Source organism: Melopsittacus undulatus, chromosome 8 (assembly GCF_012275295.1).
Source record: "Melopsittacus undulatus isolate bMelUnd1 chromosome 8, bMelUnd1.mat.Z, whole genome shotgun sequence".
Taxonomy (NCBI): Eukaryota; Metazoa; Chordata; class Aves; order Psittaciformes; family Psittaculidae; genus Melopsittacus; species Melopsittacus undulatus.
In genome coordinates this window covers 1,637,410-1,662,272 of record NC_047534.1, presented here as the reverse complement: position 1 = coordinate 1,662,272, position 24,863 = coordinate 1,637,410, and the positions used below count along the sequence as shown (strand labels likewise).

General features: G+C 47.1%; 2 protein-coding genes across 4 annotated transcripts in view; one reads left to right on the top strand and one right to left on the bottom strand.

The window, feature by feature from the left end:
- MSLN (mesothelin) overlaps positions 1 to 11,176 on the bottom strand; it is a 28,495-nt gene extending 17,319 nt beyond the window's left edge. The window contains exons 1-4 of one of the 2 annotated variants that reach the window (XM_034065464.1): positions 11,107 to 11,176; positions 4,580 to 4,893; positions 3,423 to 3,528; positions 3,023 to 3,108 (exon numbers count right to left, since the gene is read on the bottom strand). In XM_034065464.1, the coding sequence (XP_033921355.1) occupies positions 3,023 to 3,065 (43 nt within the window). In that variant the 5' untranslated portion in view covers positions 3,066 to 3,108; positions 3,423 to 3,528; positions 4,580 to 4,893; positions 11,107 to 11,176. Of the gene's footprint in view, positions 1 to 3,022; positions 3,109 to 3,210; positions 3,287 to 3,422; positions 3,529 to 4,579; positions 4,894 to 11,106 lie in introns of those variants that run through there. The other variant, XM_013128032.3, reaches the window with a different exon arrangement.
- Positions 11,177 to 12,388: 1,212 nt separating this feature from the next.
- CIAO3 (cytosolic iron-sulfur assembly component 3) lies at positions 12,389 to 24,518 on the top strand. 2 transcript variants are annotated; one of them, XM_005145035.3, is made up of 11 exons: positions 12,389 to 12,505; positions 14,248 to 14,343; positions 15,876 to 16,019; positions 16,237 to 16,369; positions 16,729 to 16,863; positions 17,187 to 17,305; positions 18,273 to 18,402; positions 18,641 to 18,713; positions 21,856 to 21,990; positions 23,081 to 23,238; positions 24,122 to 24,518. In XM_005145035.3, the coding sequence occupies exons 1-11, from the start codon at positions 12,440 to 12,442 to the stop codon at positions 24,358 to 24,360; spliced, it is 1,428 nt and encodes a 475-aa protein (XP_005145092.2). In that variant the 5' UTR covers positions 12,389 to 12,439; the 3' UTR covers positions 24,361 to 24,518. The 2 variants fall into 2 exon arrangements, with proteins under 2 accessions (XP_005145092.2, XP_030901261.2); XM_031045401.2 differs by lacking the exon at positions 12,389 to 12,505 and adding an exon at positions 13,951 to 14,076.
- Positions 24,519 to 24,863: the final 345 nt, after the last annotated feature.

Genomic DNA, 24,863 nt, shown 5'->3' with positions numbered 1-24,863 from the left:
GAGAGGTGGCGAAATGCAAGCTTGGGAAACCAGTAACAAAGAGACTCAGATCTCCCTGGCATTAGTGTTATTTACTTCAGATTAGGCACCTGTCAAGATCAGCATCTTCTGTGAACAGGAAAAAGGGAAAGGTGGGGATTTCCCCCTAGTTTCTGACAGGACAGAACAAGTGAATGCCACCAATGCCACATGAAATGAGAGAGTGAGGGAGAAGGCAATGGTTGGAGGCTTCAGAGGTTACATTGACTCTCACTATTTGCCAGCACAGAATCACTGCACAGTTGGTTTTGTCAGTGGGTGCCTCTAACAGCGCACTCAGGGCTTGGTTGTCACCACTGTCACCTCCACCCATCTCCTTGGGGAGCTGTGCCTGATCCCAGCCCATGGTGAGGCCCTGTAGAGCTGTCTGCCACAGACACCCCTCACTGCTCTCACCCACCATCAGCCACATGGTGTGCCCAGTCTGCACCATCCTCCTCCCACCCCTTTCCCTACCTCCTCAGACCCATCTCAGTGCATGACAGACCACAGCAACCTCAAGGTAACTCCACTTCTCTGCCAGCCTTGCTCATCTGCTCAAGGAGTAACACAGCTCTGAAGTTCAGCTGTTATCTCTCCCCAGGGAGAACACCACCAACCTCAGTGACTCTGGATCACTGACAGGAGGCTGCAGTGGTCACAAAGATCACCCTCACCCATGCCTCATCTCCAGGCCCATGGACCAGCTTGCCCAGGGCTGGCTGGGTACACTCAGGTGTAGCAGAGATCAGGATCAGCACAAATGCTCTTCAGCATCAGTGACTCCAGCCCTCAAACCCCACTGTGGGAAGCACAGTTGGGATTGGTGTTATCTACAAATACTTGGTCAGAAGTGATCCATGGGGGGAATGTGGAGGAGCTGAGCCCCAAAACCCAGAAACAACATCCTGTGGCTCCTCCACTCCACATAGCTATAGGACTGAGGTAAGGTGGCCCAGGGCAGTATCAGGCAAACACACAGTGGTATTTGGGCACTGAAATCAACAGGACAGGAGACCCTTATCATGGAATTGTAATAGGGAAAAAGAGGAGGAGAAGGAGGAGGAAGGCAATGGCTTTCCTGAGTGGGGATGTGTTCATGAGCCCAGTGACCTGCACTAGGAAGAGGATTATAAAATAGCTTGGAGGGATGGATACACCCTAATTAGTGTAACAGGGTTTTGATTATTAATTACTACACCTTTATAATCATTTAATTAATGAACAATCATCACTAAGCAACAGGCAAAGGCAACACACTCACACTGAGCATATGCAATGCTTTAGCCCTGACACATCAATGTTAACACCTAAGAAAAGCCCCAGAAGAGTTACCAAAATGATAACCAAGAGCTCAGTGCCAGAGGCCGGCCCCAAGGCCATGCTTCCCTGCCTGCAGACAAAGCTGGGCTGTTCCCACCTCTGTAATCACTTCCTGCTCACCTCAGAGCTGGCCCTTGGGAACACAGAGCCAAGCCTCGGCTCCCACTCACAGAAAGCTCTTACGCATGTGTTTAAGCACGTGAATGGTCCCATTGACTCAAAAAGTGGCATTCAGAAACACCCACATGGGGAGAAGGGGGAAGAAGCAGGGTGGCTTCTCACCCTCCAGGATCAGAGAGGCCCCCAACCCACTATCACCCTAGTCCTCATTGTCTGACAATAAATCCTTCATCTCACATCATCACAACAAAGGGAACAGGCTCAGCTCATGTCATGAACCACCTAAGACACATGTGCATCATTCTGGGAGTAAGGTCCTTCCCAGCATTGCTCTATCCACAGGCACAGCAGGCTGTGGCAAAGCCTTCCATAGCAGAAGAGACCATCTCCTTTACATACATACACAGTGCTGCTCACAGTTCAGTTGCCCTCCACAGTCCTTCCTCCTCCATGAGGACACTTCTGTGCCAGGAGCACTGCCCTGTCTCCCCACTGCTTCTTTACAAGCCCATTCACACTAATTGTGTGGCATCACTACACTTAGATCTCCTGTCTTTTCCTTTCAGAAACTGCTTTAAGGACCCCCAGAAACTTGTGTTTTCCTTCTCCCTTTGCTCCATCCCCAAAGGACAGAACATGCAAACTGCTGGATGCAAATCCTCTACAAGCTCAGCACATTGCTGATATTCTGCCTTTCCTCCACCTCCAGTTCTCTAAAGAAGATAGGTTGATGGATAGGGACAAGCACAGCCTAAAGAACTGGAATGATTTCCCATGGCTGCATGCTGAGACAGGGCCAACATGAGAACACACCAGAACCACTGACCTGCCAGACCTAAAAGAAGTTGCTTGAAGAGTCATTAAGTTTTACAAGCAACCTATGCCCTTCTGTTGGACAGGGACATCCCTCCTGGTACAGGTGGTTAATAGAAAGTGGGGAAAATCCCATTTTCATCAGGGTGTCCAGAACACATTGGGCTGTTTGAACAGCAACAACCACTAAAGAAATAAAGACATTAACTGTTTAACAGCTTTTCTTCCTTTAGCACTGATAACTAAGCCTGTGCAGAGAAAATGATGGTCCCTTTATGGAGCTGTTTCTCAACATTCCAAGTTCATGTTTTACCATCAATATTCACTGAAAACATGATCTCAGGTCTGATGAGGACGAACAAAGCACCGACATTTGCTCAGAGAAACAGAGATCCTGCTCTGGAATTCCTTACTCCCAAAAAAACAGACAAAGTAGGGAATAGAGAGGTAATCTGATTCAGCTAAGATTATTTCTTAAGTGCTTTCCCAGAGACCCCTGGATACTCCAGCAACAGGGACAGTGAGCAGACAGCTCTGCAATGACAGGAGAATGAACTCCCATTTTGCCTTTTCACCCTGTTTACTACAAGAACTAATATATTTGGGTTCAAAGATACAATGAACAAGCATAAAGGCAGGGATTTAGAGCAACCACTAAATAAAGTGGTCTTTCCCTTTCAAGGATTCTCTCAACTACAGCTGCTGGTATAGAAAATCCTCCCGGAACACCCATCACTGTAATACTCACCAAGCAAAAGGAGGATTCCCAGTGCTGGGAGCGAAGGCAGCATTCCTGCAGAGGTCTTCAGAGCTCCTCCAGAAGCAAGGAATCACCTTATCCCAGCCAAGCAAAATCAAACATGAAGAATAGTTACTTGCAAAACCAAACTAAAGAGTAGGAAAGTGAAAAGGTGACTGCCTCCTGTGCAAACTTACATGCACCAACACCCTTCACAACCTGTCTGAAACTGGACCCAAAGCACACACAGAACTCCTGAGGATCCTCTATGCCTAGGACAGGACAGCACACAGGGAATTCAGCGTGAAGCTGGGTTCACTGCTACCAGTGCCCTGAATTCAGGCTCCCCTTTGGCAGAGGAGAGTGTGAGTTGCATCACCCCACTGAGATGTTTAACTCTGGCACCTACCTGCAAGCCGCTACTCAAGAGATACTCAGTGTGTGGAGCTGTGACGACCGAGGGCTGCTTTTCAGTGAGCAAAGCAGGGTGTGCCTCTGGCTTCTCAAAGCTGCATCTGAAATTACAGGATGGGTTTGGAGTACTGGGCATACCTTTAAGACCTTGAGAATACAAACGTTGAGCAGTACAAATAAATGGGCTATTTGCTAATGCTTGTCATTCCTAGGACACAGAGGTAACACTGAGCCTATAGTGAGGCTGAAATCAAACCTGCAGCCCTGCGCTGGCGTAAGGCTGGACTGGTGCAGGCAAATCCCACAGCATGGCCATCTCTCTTAATTCCTTGCTGAGCCTTTCCTTCCTGAGGTGCTTGGGGCACACTGGGCCTCACACCAAGGTGCCCAGCATCTGCACCCAAGTGCCACTGTGGGTTTTTACATCAGCTCCTATTGTAGCAGCCTGACTGCATTCACAAACAGCACAACAATGAGACCACTGAGCAGGAATGTTGTTGTCCAGTGCCTCCAGAATTGTAATTGCAAAGACCCCTGTCTCCCTGTCACCAGAAATGGGTTTTCCCTTTATTCCCTTGCTGTAAAGATCCCAGGACACAACTCTCTGGGCTTTCCAATTCCTGCAGGCTCCTCTATTTTAAAACTAAGCAGTGTTCTTATTAAAGAGATCACATTTGGTTTTAAGGGGTCTTCATGCTCCTGGATGCTGTAGGAGCTGAGGAATAGGTTTGCCCTGTTCCTTCAGCTGAATCACCTGTGGTGGTGTTCCCCATGGTCTCCTCAGAGCTGTGCAACAGCAGCCAGGGGGATCTCCTGATTCTGACTAAACTTGTGCTCTCCACAAGGTAGTTTTGAAACATCTTTGTTTGGTCACTTTATTGATGGGTTTCAAGACAAGTTTTCATAAACCAGATTTTCCCTGGCTTAAGCTTGTCCCATCATGCCCACCTCTAACTCCTGTGTTTGTGGCAACACCAGGAAAAGTACATGTTGACTCACATTGTCACCAGCTCTCTTCACACTCCCTTCTTTCCTACCACACTTAATGTGCTTATCTTTGGAACAAGTGCAACCCTGATTCATAATGTCATTTGTCTGACTCAGATGATGCCCAATTGAAAGTGACTCTCATCAATACTCATCCCAACTTACCCAAATCAATACAAGCTTGAAATGCACCATTTGTAAGTAGCCAGATTCACAGACTCCTGGTTCAAAGCAGGAAGCCTCCAGGGTTTCCAAGTGAGGTGTCCTGGAGATGGATGGGGATCCTTCAATCACGTTTCAAATACCAAAGCTTTCAGCATCTTGTGCCTTTTGGATTTCCAGCATTGCCAACAGGCTGTCCACGACAGAGGGTCAGACAGGTCTGTGTTGCTGGGGAGCCCTGGACATGGTGAGTGTTGGGATCTTCTGCTCCTGTCAGCCAGGAAGTCATGCACACCTAAAGAATGTTCAGAGCAGCCCTGTGATGGGGAGAGAATCCAGAGTTCACAAAGGCAAGGAGGAACTTCCATCTCTAAACAACCTGATACTTCCCTTAGGTCTGTGCACAGGGTGGCTGAGCAGAGACATCCAGTCCCTGCCACCTGCAGCTGAGCCAGGAGCACAGAGCCAAGGTGTTGTATGAACAAGGTGGTCTTTGATTCAAAGAACACACAGTTGAGGAGATGAAGTAAGAGGAGCTCAGAGATGAGAAGACAGGCAATGATTTCAGCACAGCAAGAAGTGAGCTGTTATCACGCAGTGTTCAAGTATTTCTGAAGACTTCATAGAAAAGCAAGAGTCTAATAATCACATAGAGTAAGGCTGGAGCTGATTTGTTGCATTGCATCTGCTCAAGTGGGCCTAAGTGAGAGTTACAGCTCCCCAGGTCTGCATCTCAATCTCTAACACACCCTAGAGACTGGGGCAGGAGGGGAGGCAATGAATGTGCATGGGGGGGGCAGGAATGGACCAGGTTGGAGCTGTAGGAAAATGAGTCAGAGCCTCCTCACCCAGCCTGACTCTGTGTGTGGAGCACCAAGTGCAGCTCAAGTGCTCTTCAGCAACACTGAATTGGAGCTGATTCCGGAGGTGTTGCTGCCATGTCAAGCCAGGTGTGGCACCACAGACTAAACCCTTCCTGATGCCATCCCCACATGCACGTCAGCCACCCTGCTCAGCACAGTCACTGCACTTCCCCTTGGGTTCCATCCAGAACAAAAGTGGCTTTGTGTCCCCTTGGAAAGCCAGGCCTCCCATGAGGTCAGAGGAGCACCATTCCACGATGGGACTCAAGCTTTTACTACAGCAGAGCTCCTGTGTAACCTTGTGAGGGCCATCAGAGCTTACTGTGGTCAGACACTCCTCTTCATTAACCTTAAACACAGAGCATGATCCAGAATTGGAAGGCAAGGTTTAAGAACAGGAAAAGCAAAGCACAACATAAGAAACTTTGCTGAATAGAAACCAAAATAGGCTGTTAAAGAGACTAAAATGTTGCAGGTGCTATGGAGATTCTATAGTCACACTGAAGGCTGAAAGCAAACACATACCACATAGCAAAGACAAGCAAACTGCCATAACTGCAGAGTAAGGCGAGGGAGGCTGCTGGAAGTAAGAAGGTATTCATCAATTTCTTCCTTAGTTGTCTCCTGAAGGAGGAATCTGTCAGGGTCCTGCTGGGACAACACCACCAAGGTATAGAAAGAGATCTGGAACCACACAGCTCTGAAAGGGAGACTAAATTCATTCTTTATATCCCTGTCCATCACATTGGATCCCTTCATTGTATGAGCACATCTAAGAGGGAATCTCCCATCAGCAGGTGCCAAAAGAAGAGGCTGCAGAACAAAATCACACCAGAATGTTCAGACAAGGTAGACTCCACTGAAGAGTCCTGGAGGAGCACAACATGACACAGCTGCAGTGCTCAACCCTCGCTTTAATTACCCTTTGGACAACAGATCAGAAGGTGACAGACACAAGGGCACCTTTTAGGAGGATCTCCGAACCAGACTGGACAGAGAAGCAGAAGGAAAGATAGAGACAGGAGGGTCAAGTGTCAGCCTAGAGCAAAGCTTTTCTCTTCAGTGAGACAACAGAGTCAAACCTGACAAAGGGAAATGCCTGGAGCTCACAGAAGGAGGGATGCAAACCCTGCGGTCTAAGGCTCCAAGCCCACAAGAATGGAGTTATGATACAGTCATTACTTGCACTTAGCTCCACCTTTTATCCTCCCTGGACAGATCTGAGGCTTACTGGGACTTGGAATGCAAAGAAAGACTCCCACTGACTGAAACAAGCCTGTGTGAAGCCTCTTCCTTCCTTCGCTCTCCAAAAACACAAACAAGGAAACACTGCTCAGAAAATGCCCACCTGTGAGAACTGGGATCTTGGTGGCAGTGAATCAAACAGCATTGCCCAGTGGCTCACTCTGTCCTTGCACAGCAATCTTAATCCTGCTCTGGACCAAAGCTGCTGTCACCTATGTGCAGAACCACAGAGGAGTAACCCAGGAGGGCTCTGCAGGCACTCACCAGAACATCTCCTGGCTTAAGAGTGGCTCAGCCTTCCAAGCACTCTGCCTAGAGCAATGTTCTGCATTGGCAGCCTGAAAAGTTCTGGATAAAGGCATTTTTGGAAAGCCATAGCTTGGAAGTAGCCTATAAATAAGGTTTTCTTCTTGAACATCACTGCTGTGGTCAGGGTTGGGAAGGAGAGCTCTGAACAGGCAACTGTGATGCTTGCAGCAGAGCATTTTGGGCTGTTTCAGCTGCAAAGCCACTTTTCTATACAAACCAATGCATTCCCTGGACCAAAGGGGTCAGGAAAGAAGCTGACTCTCCACACAGGATTAAACTGCACAGCTCTGCCTCAAGGAGTGGCAGATACAAGAAGTGGCCACTGGTTCAGGAAGCAACCGAGCAACATTTATGCCCTCAAATCAGTGCAAGAACAGTTTTAAGTTGACAGGAGTAATTCTTATCTCAGGGCAGATCTTGAAAGGAATGTGTGAGTGCACAGCTCACATCCAGCCATGTGCCTGTGTGCATTATGTGCCTGCCTGGTAAATGTCAGCTGGAGAGATTCTGATAAACAAGGCAACATTTGGTTCAATGAGCAGCTTGTCTTACCCCTGTTTGCTTTAGCATTTGGTTACAAGCAAAAAGAAACATTATGGGTTTCAAGATGTTGCTGCACCCACACCTACAAATGCCAGTGGGGAAACCAGAACCTGAGAGTGGGGGTTTGTGTTTTACAGCTCAAGCAAGACCATCCATCCTCTCCTGCCTGCACTGACAGGCTTTTGCTTGAGGCTGCTGCTAAGCTGTGAAGGAGGAGAGAGGAAAGCCAAGGGTCAGTGAGGGAGGAAAGCCAAGGCAGGGACCTGCTACCATCGAACACATGAATCCTCAGGTCACCTCAGGACTAAAACCAAATCCTCGTGTATTCTCTGTTGTAGCTGGAAGTAAACCCCAACTGCCATGTTACACCTTGCCAGAGGTTTACACAAAAGGTTTTATTTGCTTTCTACCTCTTTCTCCTCTAACGTTTCTCTTGCACAGAGTCAGAAACCACTTACATCCAACCCTCACACCTTGACCTGAATTATGAGCCAAACCAAGCTAAACCAAAAGGTGAGCACTCTGCTATCTCATCTTCCTCTTTCAACAAGGTTTCTATTCATGCTGGTGATCAACTGGCTGCACTAGAGAGCAGAAGTGTTTAGTAATGCCCTAGCCCTACCTGTTTAGCTGCTCACTGGGGCAGGGTCTTGAGGCTATGCCTACTGGAGACGTTAACAGCCAGCCCTAAGAAGCACAACCAGTTTAAATGTCACATTACTGGAAGTTTTAAGCAGGAAGAGGCCCAGAGCTCACACATGCTCCCCAGAAACCTTGAAAGGCTGCTCAGGACGAACCAGGCTGTCACAACACTGACCTCAGCCATCAGCTCAGGCTGTACCATGGTGCTCACAGCATCAGAAGTACCTGGCACTCCAGGAGCAGCACTACTGGTACCAGCTGCTGTGCCATGTTCTCACAGCTCCCACGTCCTCTGGCTGAGTGGGCCCTCCCAAAGCACACACTCACCTTCCATAGGGCCAAGCAAGGAAGAGTGAGGTGCTGTGGGCACCCAGCAATGTCCCTGCTCCTTTTGGTTCTGTTGTGAATAACATCAGCATTTGGCCACCTCTACCACACACTGAAGTGCAGAAAAATACAGCTATAATTGTCAGGCACTCCTTATTCTCAAGCACAAAGCTCTGCCTCTGTGTTTTAGAGCCTGAGAAACGTGGTATTCTGTATGAGTCAGCCACTTGCTAAGACACTGTGTGTGTTCTCAATTGCTTGTCCTTACAGCAAGGCTGACACCTTGTGATGCAGCAGAGCAGTCTGACCTGCCCTCTCCTTTACATATATATTTATATGCACACGTGTGTGCACATTGTCACCTATAGGGTGACAGGTTACACATAGCCTTAAGGAAGAAGTGGGGGAAAGGCAAGAGCCCAGATTAGGAAAATCAGAGGTGCAGCTCATGAAGTGGGAAGCATAACCCAGTTTCTAGCATGACTAAAACCCTTCTCCCACTCTCCCTGAGCCTCAGTCAGCCAAAGGTCTGATATTATAAGTACCTTCTACCCACACCACTGAGCATCTTGCTATGCCAAGCACCTGCAAGGGTTTACTTCAGCTGGTCCTGCCCCTTCCTGCTCTGCAGGGTAAGATAAGGAAGGTTTAACCCCTTCCTGCTACATCTGATGAAAACTAAACACATACCAAGCAGGTCAATCACTGAACCTGGCTGAACACCACATTCATCACAGCACATGGAGCCATACACAGGTAATTTGCCTGGCTGTGTCCTGATTTCCCAGGACAGGAAAGGCAGGAGGAATACAGGACATTAAGCAGTGTGTTAAGAAGTACATGGCACAGTCAGAGCTGTAGAGAGAACTGGGGAAGGGAAGGTAAGAAAAGCACTGCAGGGTCAGTTCTGGTTCCTGCCTCCTGCAACCTCTCAGCCCTGCAGTTACCTATAGGGTCACTGCCCCAAGCCACCAGAGCTGTGCAGAGCCCACAGCACCTTCCTTGCTCTGGGGGCTCAGGACACCCATTAGAGAAGCCAGCGTGCTCCTGAGACCAGGCTGCCACAAGGAACATGCGAGCAGCAGAGGGCACCAGGAGCCCTGGACATCCTCCGGCTCTCTCCTGGGATTCTCTTCCACTGCCACTGGAGGTCTCTGCTAAGCCACTCACCTGCGGAAGGCCCGTGGGGAAGGAGCTGCTGTAACTGAGCAGGAGGATTTCATCCAACAGCGTCTGCCCCTGTGGAAACTCTACCGGGAAATGCTCGTGACAAATGTTAAGTCATTTCTGTTTGGGTTTTTTGTCTATCATACAGAAATACAGAATCAGACTGGTTTGGGTTGGAAAGGACCTTAAAGCTCATCCAGTTCCAACCCCCTGGCACAGGCAGGGACACAGGGATAACCATCTTATCTGGAGAATATAAATTCCATAGAAAGACAAGAACTTTAGTGACAAGCTCCAAACAGCAGTGGCTGATAAGACACAGGAAGGGGAGATATGAAATTACACATGGTCTGCTGAGAACATGCTCACAAATGTCCTGCCTAGCAGCAGAGAACAGCTGTTACTGAAGTCTGTTACAGGTGAACCTTCAGACTTCCAACTCTGGGATTTCCATGGTCAGACATACAGCATATCTGGAAGATGAGCCAGAAGAGTTCCTCCTGCTCCAGCATGATCTTCACCTCATTCCAGCCCTCACTTTACCTTAACCTGGGTGCACAGACCAGTGTAAAAAGTTCCTCCTTGGAGTAATTTGGGAAGCACATCCACCACTCCAACCCAGAGCTAGGATGTAAGCAGCAAGGGCTTCTCTACTGCTGATCTGTGCTAATCTAATGTCTTATGAAAGGTTCTAACCCAGGACCCTAAAACTGTTAACATCCATTAAAACGTTTGTGTATGAGTGAGGGGGAGACTCTGCTGCTTGTCCTGGTCCTGCTGTTCCTATGAGTTAACAAAAGTCAAGCTGAGGAGCCTGAGCGTGCCCCAGCCTCACCTCCCAGTGTGAGCACTCTGCTGCCTGCTCTCATAGTGGGAGTGGAAGGGAAAGGAAATTCAAGCACCTGCTTTGCTTCGCTGTCCAACTCTGCTGACAAAAGAAAAAGTGAATTGCCAAGGTCAACTCCCCAGCAAGGACACAGCCAGGTCATGTTTCCAACTGTTATTGTTCAGCAGGAGAGGAAGGAAGGGGAGGAGAGCAGCAAAGAGGAGAAATTGGGGTCATTTTGCCAATTATTCCTTCACCACTTTTTCTGCTAAGCTTCATCAAGGCTTTCTAACAGTTCTGCTCATCACCTGCTGTAATTCCTTCCTCCCTCCGAGCTCTGCTTTCCTGGAAGCACTGAAGTTCAAGAAAGGATGCTGATGATGGCAGCTGAGATCACCTTCCACACATTACTGACATGGCCTTGGGAAACACAGCTATGTGGCTGCACAGACTATGCATTCTGCTCCCCCATGTCAACAGGACAGTGGTGGAGCTGTGTCCTTCAGCATCCTGTGCCCATACTGCCAAGCTTTAGAAGTGCTTTGTGCTGTAGTCACGTTTGCATCAGTAGTTATTGATCAGGCAAAGCATCAGTCATGGGTTCTTACCTTCATTCTGTTCATGTGGCTGGAGCAGACTTCACTGAGCAGGAATAGAGCAGCTCCAGACTTGATTTAAAGTCTCCGTGGATCTGGTCCTCTCTGTGGGTCCTACTTGCACTGCATGGGGATATAGCCCAGAGTTAGAATTGGCTCTGGTATCATCTCTTAAATCATTAAACAATTTAAAATATGGTGTCTTCTGTGCCCTTCATTAATGTCACCATGGCTGCCCTGAAGGGACAGAGGTTGTCTCAGTTTCTAACACTGCCTTATAACTAGACCTGTAGGGTTTTTTTTCCTTCCTAGGGATTGCCTGTAACATCCAAAGAGGAATGAGAACTGGATTGACATAAACCTTTCACCACCTTCTCCATTGTTTCTCATGGAAGTGAAACGGTTTCCTTCAAAGAACAAGCAATTTCCCACACTCTGACCCTCTAACACACAGAACACCGTGCATTCACACGAGCACAAGCTGTGCAGGGAGCAGATAACAGCTTCAAACCCTTCTGCTGTGTGCGTGGCAGCCTCACCTGCTGCCACCCCAGTAGGAGACCAGTGACAGGGGACAGGTACCCAGGCCACCTCCACAGGCTAAAGAGCTTTGAGGACTTACTCTGTGCCATTAATTATAGACCCATAGAACAGTGTGGGTTGGAAGGGACCTTCCAAACTCACCTAGTTTAACATCTTGCAATGGGAAAGGACACCTTCACCTAGCTCAGCTTGCCCAGAACCACATCCAGCCGTGGATGTCTCCAGGGATGGGGCATCCACCACCTCTGTGGGCAATGCCCTCCCTCGCCCTGCTGCTCACGCTCCTTTGATGCAGCCCAAGATATGACTGATGAAGAAACCTCACAGGGATTACAAGGCAACGGACCACGACACCTCCCTCTCTATAGTGCCTGCACCTTACCTCAGCTTCACACACCTTCCACTGCAGCCTGTGAGCCAGCAACCGCGCTGCAGACACCCTGCCTGAGGTACACCCTGTCTGAGGGACACACTGCCCGAGGGACACCCTGCCCGAGGGACACCCTGTCTGATGGACACCCTGAGGGACACCCTCCGAGGGACACCCTCCGAGGGACACCCTGCCCGAGGGACACCCAGCCTGAGGGACACCCAGCCTGAGGGACACCCAGCCTGAGGGACACCCTGCCCGAAGGACACCCTGCCCTGCCAGCGGCGCCTGCCCACCTCAGCCCGACAGCCGCCATTGCCCTCTCCAGCCTCACCGTGCTTTCCGGCAGTGTGGCATCTCTCCCTTTACGACAACGCGGCGCGTCTCCTTTTCCGGCAGCGTGGCAGGCCCCGTAGCGGTGCCGCCGGCGCAATGGCGTCCCCCTTCAGCGGCGTGCTGCAGCTCACCGACCTGGACGATTACATCGGGCCCTCGCAGGTGGGTGCGGGACGGGGCGAGGAGCGGGGCCAGGACACGGCCCGGGCCCGCAAACCCCCCCTTCGGGAGCCGAGGGGTGGGCCCGGCCAGCGCCGCCTGGGGGGGGCACGGGAAGATGGCGCTGAGGGAGGAAGGTGGCAGCAGCCGCCTGCTATGAGGGGACCTGATGGCTCCAGGAGGATGGAGCCAGGAGGGGCTGGGCTCTGCTCCCAAGGAACAAGGGATGGGACAAGAGGAACCGGCCTCAAGCTGCACCAGGGCAGGTTTAGATGGAGCTGAGGAACAATTCCTGCCCCACAGGGTGCTCAGGCATTGGAACAGGCTGCCCAGGGCAGGGCTGCAGGCACCGGCCCTGCAAGTGTGCACACAGCATGGAGATGAGGCCTCAGTGCCATGGGTTAGGGGTGGCCTTGGCAGTGCTGGGAATGGTTGGACTGGGTGAGCTCAAAGGGCTTCTCCAACCTCATTGATTCCCTGGTTCTATTCGATTCTAAAAGAGGAGAAGCACGGAGATACTTCGTTGTCTCCTCCATGCGCAGGGAATAGAGAGGGCAGTGACGCTGATGGGTGCAAACCTATGTAAGTAGCAGAAGAGAGATATCTTGGCCCAGCAGCCGGTCAGTCAATCCCACCCTGATCTGGAAACTGCCCTGATAAATGTTAATCTAAGACCCCCAGAAAAACTTTACCCCTAAATGAGTTTCTTTGCACACTTACCCACATAGACGCTCGTGTCAGCATACAGGAGCGGGTGGCAGAGAGAAGGGAGTGAGCAGCAAGGACAGGTCAAGGTTATTCCTCTTGAAGTCTTCAAGCACTAGTGAAAGTACAAGAGTAATCACAGAATGGGTTGGAAAGGACCTTAAAATCATCTAGTTCCAACCCCCCCACCATAGACACATTGTTTGACAACAGTAAAACCATTCTGAAATGAGATCTGTGGATGGGGCAGAGCAAATGCCATTAACTCCTTGCAGTACTTGGGTTTCCTGGTGGAGGCTTTCACATAATGCAACCTGCTTTCTGTTTCAAGTAGAGACTGTATTCAAGTAGAGGTTGTATTGTATTCAGTGAGCATCACTGAAGCATCACAGTGACTTGTTCTCTGCAGAACATATAGTAAAGCTGGATTAATTATGGAGGGGAAACCTGAGGATGTTGGCAGATTAAGGTTGGTAAAAGGCAAAGGGGATCCCAGCTATAGAAGTAGGACAAGGAGTCAGAAGGTGCCTGAACAATAAAAATCACACCAAATGCAAAAAGCACCCCTGAGACTTCATCACAGAACAATACAGAACACTGGAGGGAGTCCATCTGAGGTCGTCAGAGCCCTTTCCACGTTAAATGAGCCTTCATTGGCACAAAGCTCATGTTGACTGTAGTGGCCACGCCTCCATCGCTTAAAACTTGCAATGAAGAGTGCATCTGTAAGACTGGAGAGAGGAGGCTGCAGAGAAGCCTCTGCTCCTCTCAAGGATCCCTGCAACACCGCTGTGTCCTTCAGAAAGAACAGCAAAGTGTCCTCTGCTTTTGGTATGATGCTGGAAAAGTGTTCCTTCTGTAAGAAAGGGGTAAGAAGTTTTGGCTTTTACATTCTGCCTCCGTGATTTTAGATGTAAAATCCAACATAGCTGAAGGGTCAGTACAAAGCAGCAGCATTCACTATAGAGCTAGTTGTTTGATCAAGTAAATCTACCTCTTTGTTGCTCTGTTCTCACTTTCAGGCTTTATTTGTCTTTCAGGAATGTATCAAACCTGTAAAGGTGGAAAAAAAGCTTGGGCAAGCAGCAGCCAAGATCAGAATTGAGGCAGATGGAAGCTATTTTCAGATCAATCAGGTTGGTGGGATTTTTCTTCTGTGTTGTGTAAAATAGCCAGAAAACCTGAGTGTGTTGTTGAGAATTTGAATAGTCTGCAACTATTTAGTGCCTCAGAGAGGATGTTAGAAAAGTGTCACTATTGCTGTCAGCATCCTCATACCCATTTTCCAAAGCCCAGCTTTTCATTACCTGGTTTTATAAGCAATAGTTCCAATTGTGTCAGTCTTTTCTGCTCTGAAACACTGGCTTTGATTAGTGATGACTTTCAGTGTCAAAACAGATAAGCTAAGTCTATTTTGCCATCAGTGCTTAAGTATTAGCAATGCCTAGGTTATTTGTGACAATGTCTTTTATTATTGCATTATGTCACAGAGAGGTTCAATTAAATAACCTTAAATTTTGCTCTGATTTTGTCATAATAGTTCAAATAATTTGTTCAGTAGCCTGCACAATTCATAAGATGCCAAAATTAATGCCAAGTTTTGCAGGATGATTTTCCTATTTACCCAGAACAGGGCAGCATTTCTTAGTTAACCAAGCTGGGAATTCATCTCAAAATGGTATATTTTAAGTTCAGGCAGATGATGACCTTGTCATTTAGAAAAGGGGGATACAGCACTTCCAAAGAGGGCAAAGTTTCTTATTAAGGTTTTAATTTAATGCTATCTAATTGCTTGGGCTGTTTCTGCCTATATTGAGAAGTGACATTTAAGAGGAGAGTCTCATGGGAAAGCTGCCTTATTGAGGTCAAATACTATGAAAAATACTTCCTTCCAGTGGCAAGCCACACACTGGGATTTGCTGTGACACTTTTCCCATCGGTGCCTGAGTTTTGCACACAGAAAGACTGCAGAACACTCAGTGTCAATGAAACAGTGTTAGTGAGCTGTGGTTTGGTTACATGACCTATGCACCAGGAGTGAAATTAAGGGTTCTGTGAAGAAACAGCTCCAGTGTATTCAGTTGGGGGTTGGAATTGGATGGTCTTAGGTGCTTTCCAACCATACCATTTTAGGAATACCATCTGATAGAGGTGGCAAAGCTGGCATGCTTTCTCCAGGGCAATATTCAATGCATGCTAGAGGTGGGTGCTTAAAGGCACAGTTAGGATCTCTGTGGTCTATAGTCTCATGGTTAAAACAGTGACTGCAATCTTGAGCCACCCACAAGTTGAAAACCCCAGCAAGATAAGCCCTCTTTGCCTCTGGGATCATAGAATTCCAGCGTTTTGGAGCAGTGTTAGCCCACCACGTAGCACAAATAGTTGTGGCCTAAGCAACTGTTTGCGTTTCATGGGACTTACAGTCTTGGTCTTGCTAGACTTTTCCTGAAGTTCCTCTAGCACGTTTGCATCTGGTGCCAAAGAATCCTGTTCAAGCAAGAAACTTCAAAGATATTTGTCACCCTCTTCATCGTACTAAAAGATATGTTTTCAATGATGAGCTGAGAGCATAAAAACACAACATCTCTCTACTAAACACAGTAAAGGTGGGGAAGCTGTACCTCATTCTGCCTGTGATCACAACTGACTCCGATCTGCCTCTTTACAGGATGGAGGAGCACAGAAACTGGAAAAGGCTAAAATTACCCTCAATGACTGTTTAGCCTGTAGTGGCTGCATCACATCAGCAGAGAGTGTTCTCATCACTCAGCAGAGCCATGAAGAGCTCAACAAAATGCTGGCTTTTAACAAGGTAGGTGACAAGTCATGGCAAATGAGTATCAGAGAGCTGAGGACATCCTCAGTGCACTGTTGTGCTTCTTCCAGTGTTGTGAGAACATGGGTTTGGGAAGGACCTTTAATGTTGTAAGTTACTGACTTCAGAGCTAAGTATCTGATGATGTGTGCTGAGGGTTCTGCACGTACCTTACTAATATTGTCTGAACAGTGCTGTTTGTTGGGTTTTTCAGACTGCCACTCCCAGTGAACAGAAGTTGGTGGTGGTTTCTGTTTCACCCCAATCCAGAGCTTCGCTGGCTGCAAGGTGTAAAATGGGTGTCCTGGAAACAGCAAAGAAGCTGACTGCCTTCTTGAAGAGTTTAGGCAAGTGTGGTGGTGTGTTCTGTTAATCACAGAGGGGTTAAAGAGCACAAGTTTGATGTGATATAACCTCCCCATGGACTCACAATGCTTCATAATTGGCATTAGCTAAAATGAGAACTATCTACAGCTACACTCACATGATAAACATGGAGTGATGGAAGGAAGGAACTTTGCATTTTAGATTTGGAGTCCTGCCACTTTTGCTTATCTAATTGTGCTAGGGAATGAGGATCACTCGTGACTGCAGGGGTTGGTACCTGTAAATAAGACGTGTGGTTTGAGTCTGGTTTGACTGGAGGGTTTCGTTGTAGCTTGCTGTCTCTTCCCTGGGAATTCTAACCAGATGCTGTACTCTCTAGGTGTGCACTATGTTTTTGATACAACCTTCTCAAGAAACTTCAGCCTATTGGAGAGCCAACGAGAGTTTGTGAAACGCTTTCGAAAGCAAGCAGAAGACAGAAAGGCTTTGCCAATGCTTGCTTCTGCCTGTCCAGGTATGGCACTGAATTACTGATGGGAATAATACAATGGCATATGAATAGTACAGAACAGAAACCCCAAAAGGTGGTCAGAAAGCTGTAAGTGGATAGATGTACTTAGAGGATTACTCTCTTCACAATACATAGAGATCTCAATGTTAATAGCAGTGATCCATACAGTTACCTAATGATGTGTAAATTGTGTGACACTTCCTTTGCTTTTTGTGCTGAAGCCAGGCTGAAAATAGTTATTAATGGTTATTAAGCTTAGGACTGAGGGGAGGGTGAAGGGCTGCTTGTTCTGTTCTAATTTACTCCGCTATTTACACTCTTACCAGGTTGGATCTGCTATGCAGAGAAAACCCACGGCAGCTTCATCATTCCTTATATCAGTACCACCAAGTCCCCACAGCAGGTCATGGGCTCCTTGATCAAGGACTATTTTGCAGAGCAGCAGGTAAGGCTCTGAAACGTGCACTGTGCTTCATGGCAAACAGCTAAAACTGAAGGCATTAAGCTGCTATTTTGTATTTTGCTGCATGTTATACATTAAAGATAAAAATTCCCTTGCAGAAACCAACAAAGGCAACATCTTTCTATTTTATCTAATGAGAAGTTAGCAACTAGGGCAGTAACACTGAGCACATACTGCACGGACTACTTAATACTTTGTGTGTCACTTGGGAAGGCCTGAGGGCCTTAATTTTCAGTGTCTCTGCTCTCATCTTAGTCTAAACATGAAAATACCACATGTAGCCAATTTATCTGAAGCTATTCAGCACGGAGAAACTTCAGTCAGTGCTTACGTGCAGATCATGTCTTGCCTGAAAGTGATTTGCTTGTTCCCAACTTAATGTTCTGTTGCAGTTTGACTTAGTTCTGTTCTCAGTCTTTAACCTTTGGAATCTTTCCAAGTGTAAATCTGATACTTGAAGACTGGAGCTATGCTATAACAGCCTAGATCTGTCCAGTAAGAAACCTAAGCACCAGTTCTGATTGTATGATTTATTGTCCATTAATGAGGAGGGATTTAACACTTGCATTATGTAAATGCTGACATCTGCATACTTGCTGCAGAAATTGGCAGCTACTAAGAGTATTTGGCACAAGATACTAAAACAATGGCCTGGAGTCAATGACTTTGTTTCCTCCGCCTGTGCTTATTTCTTGGAGGGTCAGGATTGTTTTTTTTGACTCCAGATCATTTCTTAGTTGCTGATGCAGGGACTGGGGTTTAGTAGCACAGAAGCAGCATATTCTGTAACTACATAAGTAGGAATTCACTTCACTGACTGACTTTAGATCATCTGCATTAGCAAAAGGAGGTGGGGGGAAACATTCTCATTTCTACTAGGAAAACATCTCCCTCAAGAGCTTGGTTTGATGTTGGCCAATCCAGCTGCACAGCTTTGTCTTTCTTCCAGCACTTAACACCCGATCAGATATACCATGTAACAGTGATGCCCTGTTATGACAAAAAGCTAGAGGCTTCGAGGCCAGACTTTTTCAACCAAGAGTACCAAACTCGTGATGTGGACTGTGTAATCACCACAGGTAAGCAGAGCCAGAGGCAGTCCAGCTAACGTATGGAAGCCTCAGAGCAAGGGTTTTGCTAGTTTTAATAACCCTTTGTCTCTCAGAGAGGATGTAGTGTATGGAATTGCTGTATAATTACATTTGATAATGCAAATCCTGGCAGAAACTGTAGATGAAACCCTGTGTCCTGATCTGTGGAGTTTGGTTTTCTTGATCCTGAAAATAAGAACTTCTCATGTCTGTGCTTCTGCCTTAGGAGAAGTGCTCAAGTTGTTGGAACAAGAAGGAGTCTCTCTGTCAGATGTAGATCCTGCTCCATTGGATACCATGTAAGAACAAAATCCTAGTTGCATCTTCAGTCATGTTTTCACCCACCATTTCTAGAGTTCTTCAGCAGAATTCCCCTTTTCCCTACTGTTCAACACAAGCTGCATGTGTTTGCATCCAGTTTGTTTCCCTGTGGTAATTGAAGCCAGACAACTGTACACTGAAATACTTAATCTACAGAATATAATGAACTTTTGGAGAATCTGTAGCTATTTGGTCTAGATCTTAGTAGCCCAAAGATCAGCAGCAATCATTGTAAACCAGCAGAGCTGCTGGATTGAGCTCAGTAAGACTATAATGGCAAAATGATAGCGGAGAGAAGTACAAACTGGGACAGTCATTTACCCATTACTGTTCCTCACAGTGTAGCTGGTGCAATGCTGCAAAAACCCACCTGCAGCTTTTGAGAAGTGAAAGAATCTCCATCAGTACTAAAGAGTTTGCTAAAACAAAGCCTGCTACAGCCCTGTGCTCAGTTTGCTTGTCTCTGTTCCATGTTAGCAGAGCTACTGTATTCCAGAGTTAAAGCATAAGTTAGAAATCCTCAGGTGTCTCAGCTCATCTCTAGGAGTCTTGTAAAAAAAAGCCAGTCTAAGACACATGCAAACCAGATGAGACTCTGGTTGCTTGAACTGAAGAGTAACATATGGTTAAGTGACAACTGCACAGAGATCTAAGTGATGGTGGAAACATTAAGATCCCATTTTACTCCTCTCAGCTGATGTGCAATGCTGGTTCTGCACTAACACTAAATCAAAGCATTCTTCAGTGTAAAAGACGTCTTCATAGCACTTTCCACATGAATAAACAGGCTGCATGTTTGGCAAACTTTAGGCATTATGAAAGAGAAGTCTATGGTTCAAAACCTTCAGTTTTTACAAGAGTTTTTGATTCCCCAAATATGCAGCATCCAGCACATGCTTAGATCAGGATTTAATCTGTTTTCAGCTGCACCCATTGCAGATGGGGACACTCTTGATTTAAAATGTGGTTTATTCCTAAATAGGCCTCAAGTCTTTCCAGTACAACCAAGTGCCATTGGCAGCCTTTGCTTTGGGAGCTGCCTGATCAGCACATGGCTGTTGACTGAGCTGTGAAGGGAAGCATCCATACATGAGGCCTATTTCCTAGATGAAGTCACAGGTCAGTCCTGTGCTTCTGCAAAGAGGAGAACGTGAGGTAGAGACTCTACTGCCATCCAGTCCCTTTCGTCTAAGGAATACTTACAGAGATTTACAACAATATGCCTGCACAGAGCCTCAGTTTCCTTCTGCTACACTGCAGTGTATCAATGGTGTAGGTTTCACCTAACACATTTACTAGCACAGATCTACTTGTACACACTTTTTCTTGCATTAAATGTCTTTCTCTAACATAACTCATACACAGGTGACTTTCACATCAAAAAAGAAGTATCCTCAGCTGTAATAAACACCTGCATGGTTGAGTCCCAAAGGTACAACTTCAAACCTTGCCCACATAAACAAGTACTTCTGTGGTACCTGCTCTGTTGTCACAGCACCAACAGAAAATGGAGAAGGAAAGAAGGTTCTGAAGTGTTTGTGTTCCCTTAGGAAATGACATTATGGAAGTGTCAGTTATAACATAGAACTGAATGTCTAATGACTTGATAAGCATCTTTGGCCAGGTTCTTAGGAGGACATTGTGAGCACCAGGCCTCATGCTAGCAGTGATAAAGTGCTTCTATCACCTTTTGGAGCTTTAACACACTGGGTAAATTGACTGCTTACAAACAGCACGTATTCCTCAGGACTTGGAGCACTCCGATGGCTCTTGTTCTGCTTTATCCCCCAGCACGTGGAAAAGCCCATTAAGAGGTTATTACATTTGGCAGCAAGAATAAACTCAAGTGCCAGAAATCCCAGGACTTTCGCTGCTGTAACTGTTTGCTCCAGGCCAGTGCTGAGGCTTCACTGGCAGGCTCAGCTTAAGAGAGCAGCAGTACGTGAGGCCAGACACACTGAAACATGCTGTTAATGAAGCTCAGTTCCTGTAAACAACATCACATTAAAAATAGGTTCAGGGGGTGATTGCAGGCTTGAGTGTTGCCTTCTGCAGCTCTGCCAAAGCAAAGATGTTATCTGGGAGAGGCAACATCTTCCATTCGACTTGAAACTCTTTGGCCTGAGTTCAAGTGTTTTCCCTTGTGCAGCTGTTCGTAGGAGAATGCAAGTGTCAGTGCCTGAGGAGTGCTTATGAGCAGATCCCTCATCTTGTTATTCTCTCCTAACAAAAGCTATTGTTGTGGCTTCCATCTGGTGAGATATTCTCAAGAAACATTAGCTTGACCTGTGAGTGGTTGGTTGTGTTTTGGCATGTCAGGGAGAGGGAATTACTTGTGCAGAACTAGAATGACAGAACTGGGGTTAAACACAACTGTGCTGAACTTGAGCCAGGATCCTGCTGAGGACAACCACGTCCTGGCATCATTAGCTTTGTTCACCTTTCTTACCTGACTCTAAGCACACAAAACCACAACAATGTGGGGTTTGTCTCTCTCTGCTTGTGGTCATAGCACTGATACCTCCCAGCAGTGATACCTCAGGTCCCAGCAACCACATCTGAAGTAGCTGGTCTCAAAGAACACATAACACAGAGCTAGAACTTTCAATCATGAACTCTGCTTTTGTTGGTATTGCAGGAAAGCTTTAGCACTGAGGAGATGACCAAACCAACACTTCTACCAGGTTGTGTTCTCCGAGAGAAGCATGCATTGCACAGACCCACACCACCATAGCTTTAGTATTTCTCTCCCAAATCTAGAATGTTTGTAGAGGTATTAAACAGGAAGCTAACAAACTACACAATGCCCTTGCAATGTCAACATTCCCAAACATACTCTTGGTACACAAAGATTAAGGTGGCAGGATCAAGCCTGATTGTGACATGTGATAGTATTTCCAATGAGCTGGACCAGAGGATGCAGGCAGCACAGAGTTAAAGCTGCTGGGCTCTAAAGCTATAAATAGTGGGATCCCAAGAGGAAAGGAAAAGCTAGGAGCTCAAAAAGAGTTTATTCTGTTGCTTTTGAGTCTCCTGAGTCCCCTGGACCTTTGTGTTTGTGCTGGTTGTTCTGGCTTATCACAGAGTCCCCTAAAACTGTTTCTTTCTTCCTCCCTGCAGATTCAGCACTGCAGAAGAGGAGCTCACAAGCCACTCTGGAGGTGGTTCTGGTGGCTACTTGGAGCACATATACAAATATGCAGCCAAGGAGCTCTTTGGAATTCAAGTGGATACAGTTCAGTACAAACCTTTAAAGTAAGAAGCTTAAAGCCCTACAGAAAGCACTGTTTTCATTGGAATTCTGTTCATGCTCTCATCTTGCTGATGGGCTGAAACTTTCTTTGCTATGTTAAAGATTTTACTCCAAGGCTTGGGAATTGGCTTCTCACTCCCACAGTTGCTGGGCAATAAATCAGGCAGTGCTCACACAGCCTTTCCCTTGGAGAGTTCAGCCCCTGCACCACCCACAGGCTCGACTTTGGCCTGATGGATTTTCCCACTATCAAGTTGCAGCAACTTCTGGAGTCATTTAGAAGACAGAGCTCCCCTGGATCTGGGCTGCCACACCTGCAGCCAGGCCAATGAAGTAGTTGCTAATCTCACAGTCACAGACCAGAAGAGCTTATGTCAGGGTTTTGGGGCTCTTTTAGTTGTGCTGTGGAAGGCAGAAAACAGGTCCCTTGAGTTTGGACATGGAGGCTCAGTCAGCTGAGATTCCTTGTACCAGCTACAGCAGTACTACATCAGATACAACACTGCACCACCTACAACACTACTACACCAGCTACAACATTGCACCACCTACAACAGTAAAGTACCATTTGTTATGAATTACGTCCTTGATTAGTAATATTCAAGTTTAAGATTCCCTGGACTAGGAAGCAGAAGAAACAGTCCCCCTGAGGCTCACTATGAAATACATGATAAAAATCACATTCCCCACTCTTTTATCAGGAACAGAGATTGCCACCAACCTTAGGAGTCTGGAAGCCTTCAGGAATGGTTTGCTTCCTGGTTTTATGACCCACTCCAATTTAAAAGCTTCCTCTAAGTTGGCTGAAGCCATCTGGAAAGCTCTGTCACAATGAAGCTCTTGTTCAGGCTCCCTTTTCTCAGCTTTTAAGGACTTATTCAACACAGGTGTTCCTCAGCAAAGCCAGCTCAGGTGGTGGCTCCTCCACCCAGGCTGAAAAGGATCTGTCAGATGGTTCCTTCATCTCTTTTCTTTGGGTGGCAAAGAACTAGGACAGCTTTCTTGAGCAAGGCCTGGCTTAGCACAGAGCTCTTTGAAGTTTAAAATAGAAGCTAATTGGGATAAGATGTTTTCTCTGCTCTTGTTCCTCAGAAACAAGGACTTCCAGGAGGTGACACTGGAAAAGGATGGAGCAGTCCTGCTCCAATTTGCTTTGGCCTACGGGTTTCGAAACATCCAGAACTTGGTGCAGAAGCTGAAACGAGGGAAATCACCTTATCACTACGTGGAAGTCATGGCCTGTCCCTCAGGTAATGACCACACTGGGATTGCACTGCCTCAGCTCACAGCTGTGAGCAGCTCTGTGGAGCTATACCCGAACCATGACACCAACAAAGCCACCAAGCTCTGGGGATGTGACAGTCAGAGCATCAGTGTTTCAGTGCTGTTTGTGTGTGTTTTCCTGCCTAGAAGCAGGAAATCCATTCTTCAGGATTTAAGGAATGACAATTAAATTCCAGTGCACTAAATCTACATAGGGCTTTTAAGGAAGCCCTCCTGGTTTTCCAAGCCCTTTGGTACATGAGATTCTTCCTCTAAAATTGCACAAAATCGACTGTTAATGCTTTTAGAGAACATTTGCTATGGCTGCTGAAGAGTCTCTTGCTACCTGTTTTATTCCCTTTTCCACCCTGTGCAAGCCCTCCTCTTTCTGCATCTCTGAGCAGCTCTCCCTGGGGGTCTGCACAGCCCCAGCCCAAAAGGCCACTCAGCACCAGGACACCTCTTGGTGCAGCCAAATGCTATGTAGTCAAACTCCACCCCAACAGCAAACCCAGAAGGTATCCCAGATGTGTTGCTTACCTTCAGTTGAGACCCCAAGGCTGTTCTCAGCTGGAACGTGTCCTGGCCTTTCTCTGCAGGCACAAGATGAGAGCCAGGAGCTCCTGGCATCCCTGTGTCCCAGCTCTCTGCAGTCTGCATTGGCACTGGGGCACACCAGGCCTGGATCTCCCCTCTAGAGCTGCAGCTCTGCTGCTGTTAGGTAACTGAAGAGTAAACCACAACTATCACCATGTTCTCTTTATGTAGCTGTTTGCAGGTGCAGAGTACACGCACTATAGTTGTGGTTTGGGTATGTCTGATGAAGTGCTTTCTAACCTCAGTGATGTTTTCTCACCTCGTTGCACACAGGCTGTTTAAATGGAGGTGGTCAGATCAAACTCGATGGTAACTCCAGCAAGGACCAGCTGCAGCAGGTGGAGAGGTTGTATGAGTCTGTTCAGACTGTAGTTCCAGAGGACAACCGGACTGTTCGTGAGCTCTATGAGCAGTGGCTGGGTGGTGTGGAGTCGGAAAAGGCTGTGAAAGCTTTGCACACGGAATACCACACGGTGGAGAAGGCAAGCACTGGATTTAACATCAAATGGTGACCATGGGAAGCCTGGATGCAGACACTCGGTGCCTTTTGGACCCAGTTATGTTTCAGATGCTCAAAAGAGAGCTGATGTTCTGTGCAATTTCTGACTCATGAGGGATGAGGCAGTGTGTGTATAGACAGGCAATTTAATACCTACAGCTTTATGATTATTGATGTAAATAAAACCCAGACACCGGCATTACTCCTCCAGGCCTTGCTGTGTGTTCACAGCACTCATTTTTGTGGCTGTCTCTGCTGGGACACCCTCAGTGAGTTAGGAATGGTCTCATTAGACCTCAGGTTCTGCTTGAACATTTCACTGCCCTTGGGCAGTGTGGTGTCTTTGCCCTGTCACAGGAGGTGGTACCAGCATCCCATGAGCAGCAGCATCTCTGGGGCTGCTTTTTGCCTGCTGAAATGTGAATTGAATGTTGAAGAGAAAGCTAATAGTGACTTTATTCCCTCTAATTATAACAGTTGTCTATAGCTGTGGGTAATTACATCTCTCTTTCTCTC

Excerpts from the sequence above, each read along its gene's own strand:
- CIAO3 (XM_005145035.3), top strand. The coding sequence starts at position 12,440 with ATGGCGTCCCCCTTCAGCGGCGTGCTGCAGCTCACCGACCTGGACGAT. Across the intron at positions 16,370-16,728 it reads TGCCTTCTTGAAGAGTTTAG|GTGTGCACTATGTTTTTGAT; the intron begins GCAAGTGTGGTG and ends TGTACTCTCTAG. Across the intron at positions 18,403-18,640 it reads GGACTGTGTAATCACCACAG|GAGAAGTGCTCAAGTTGTTG; the intron begins GTAAGCAGAGCC and ends CTTCTGCCTTAG.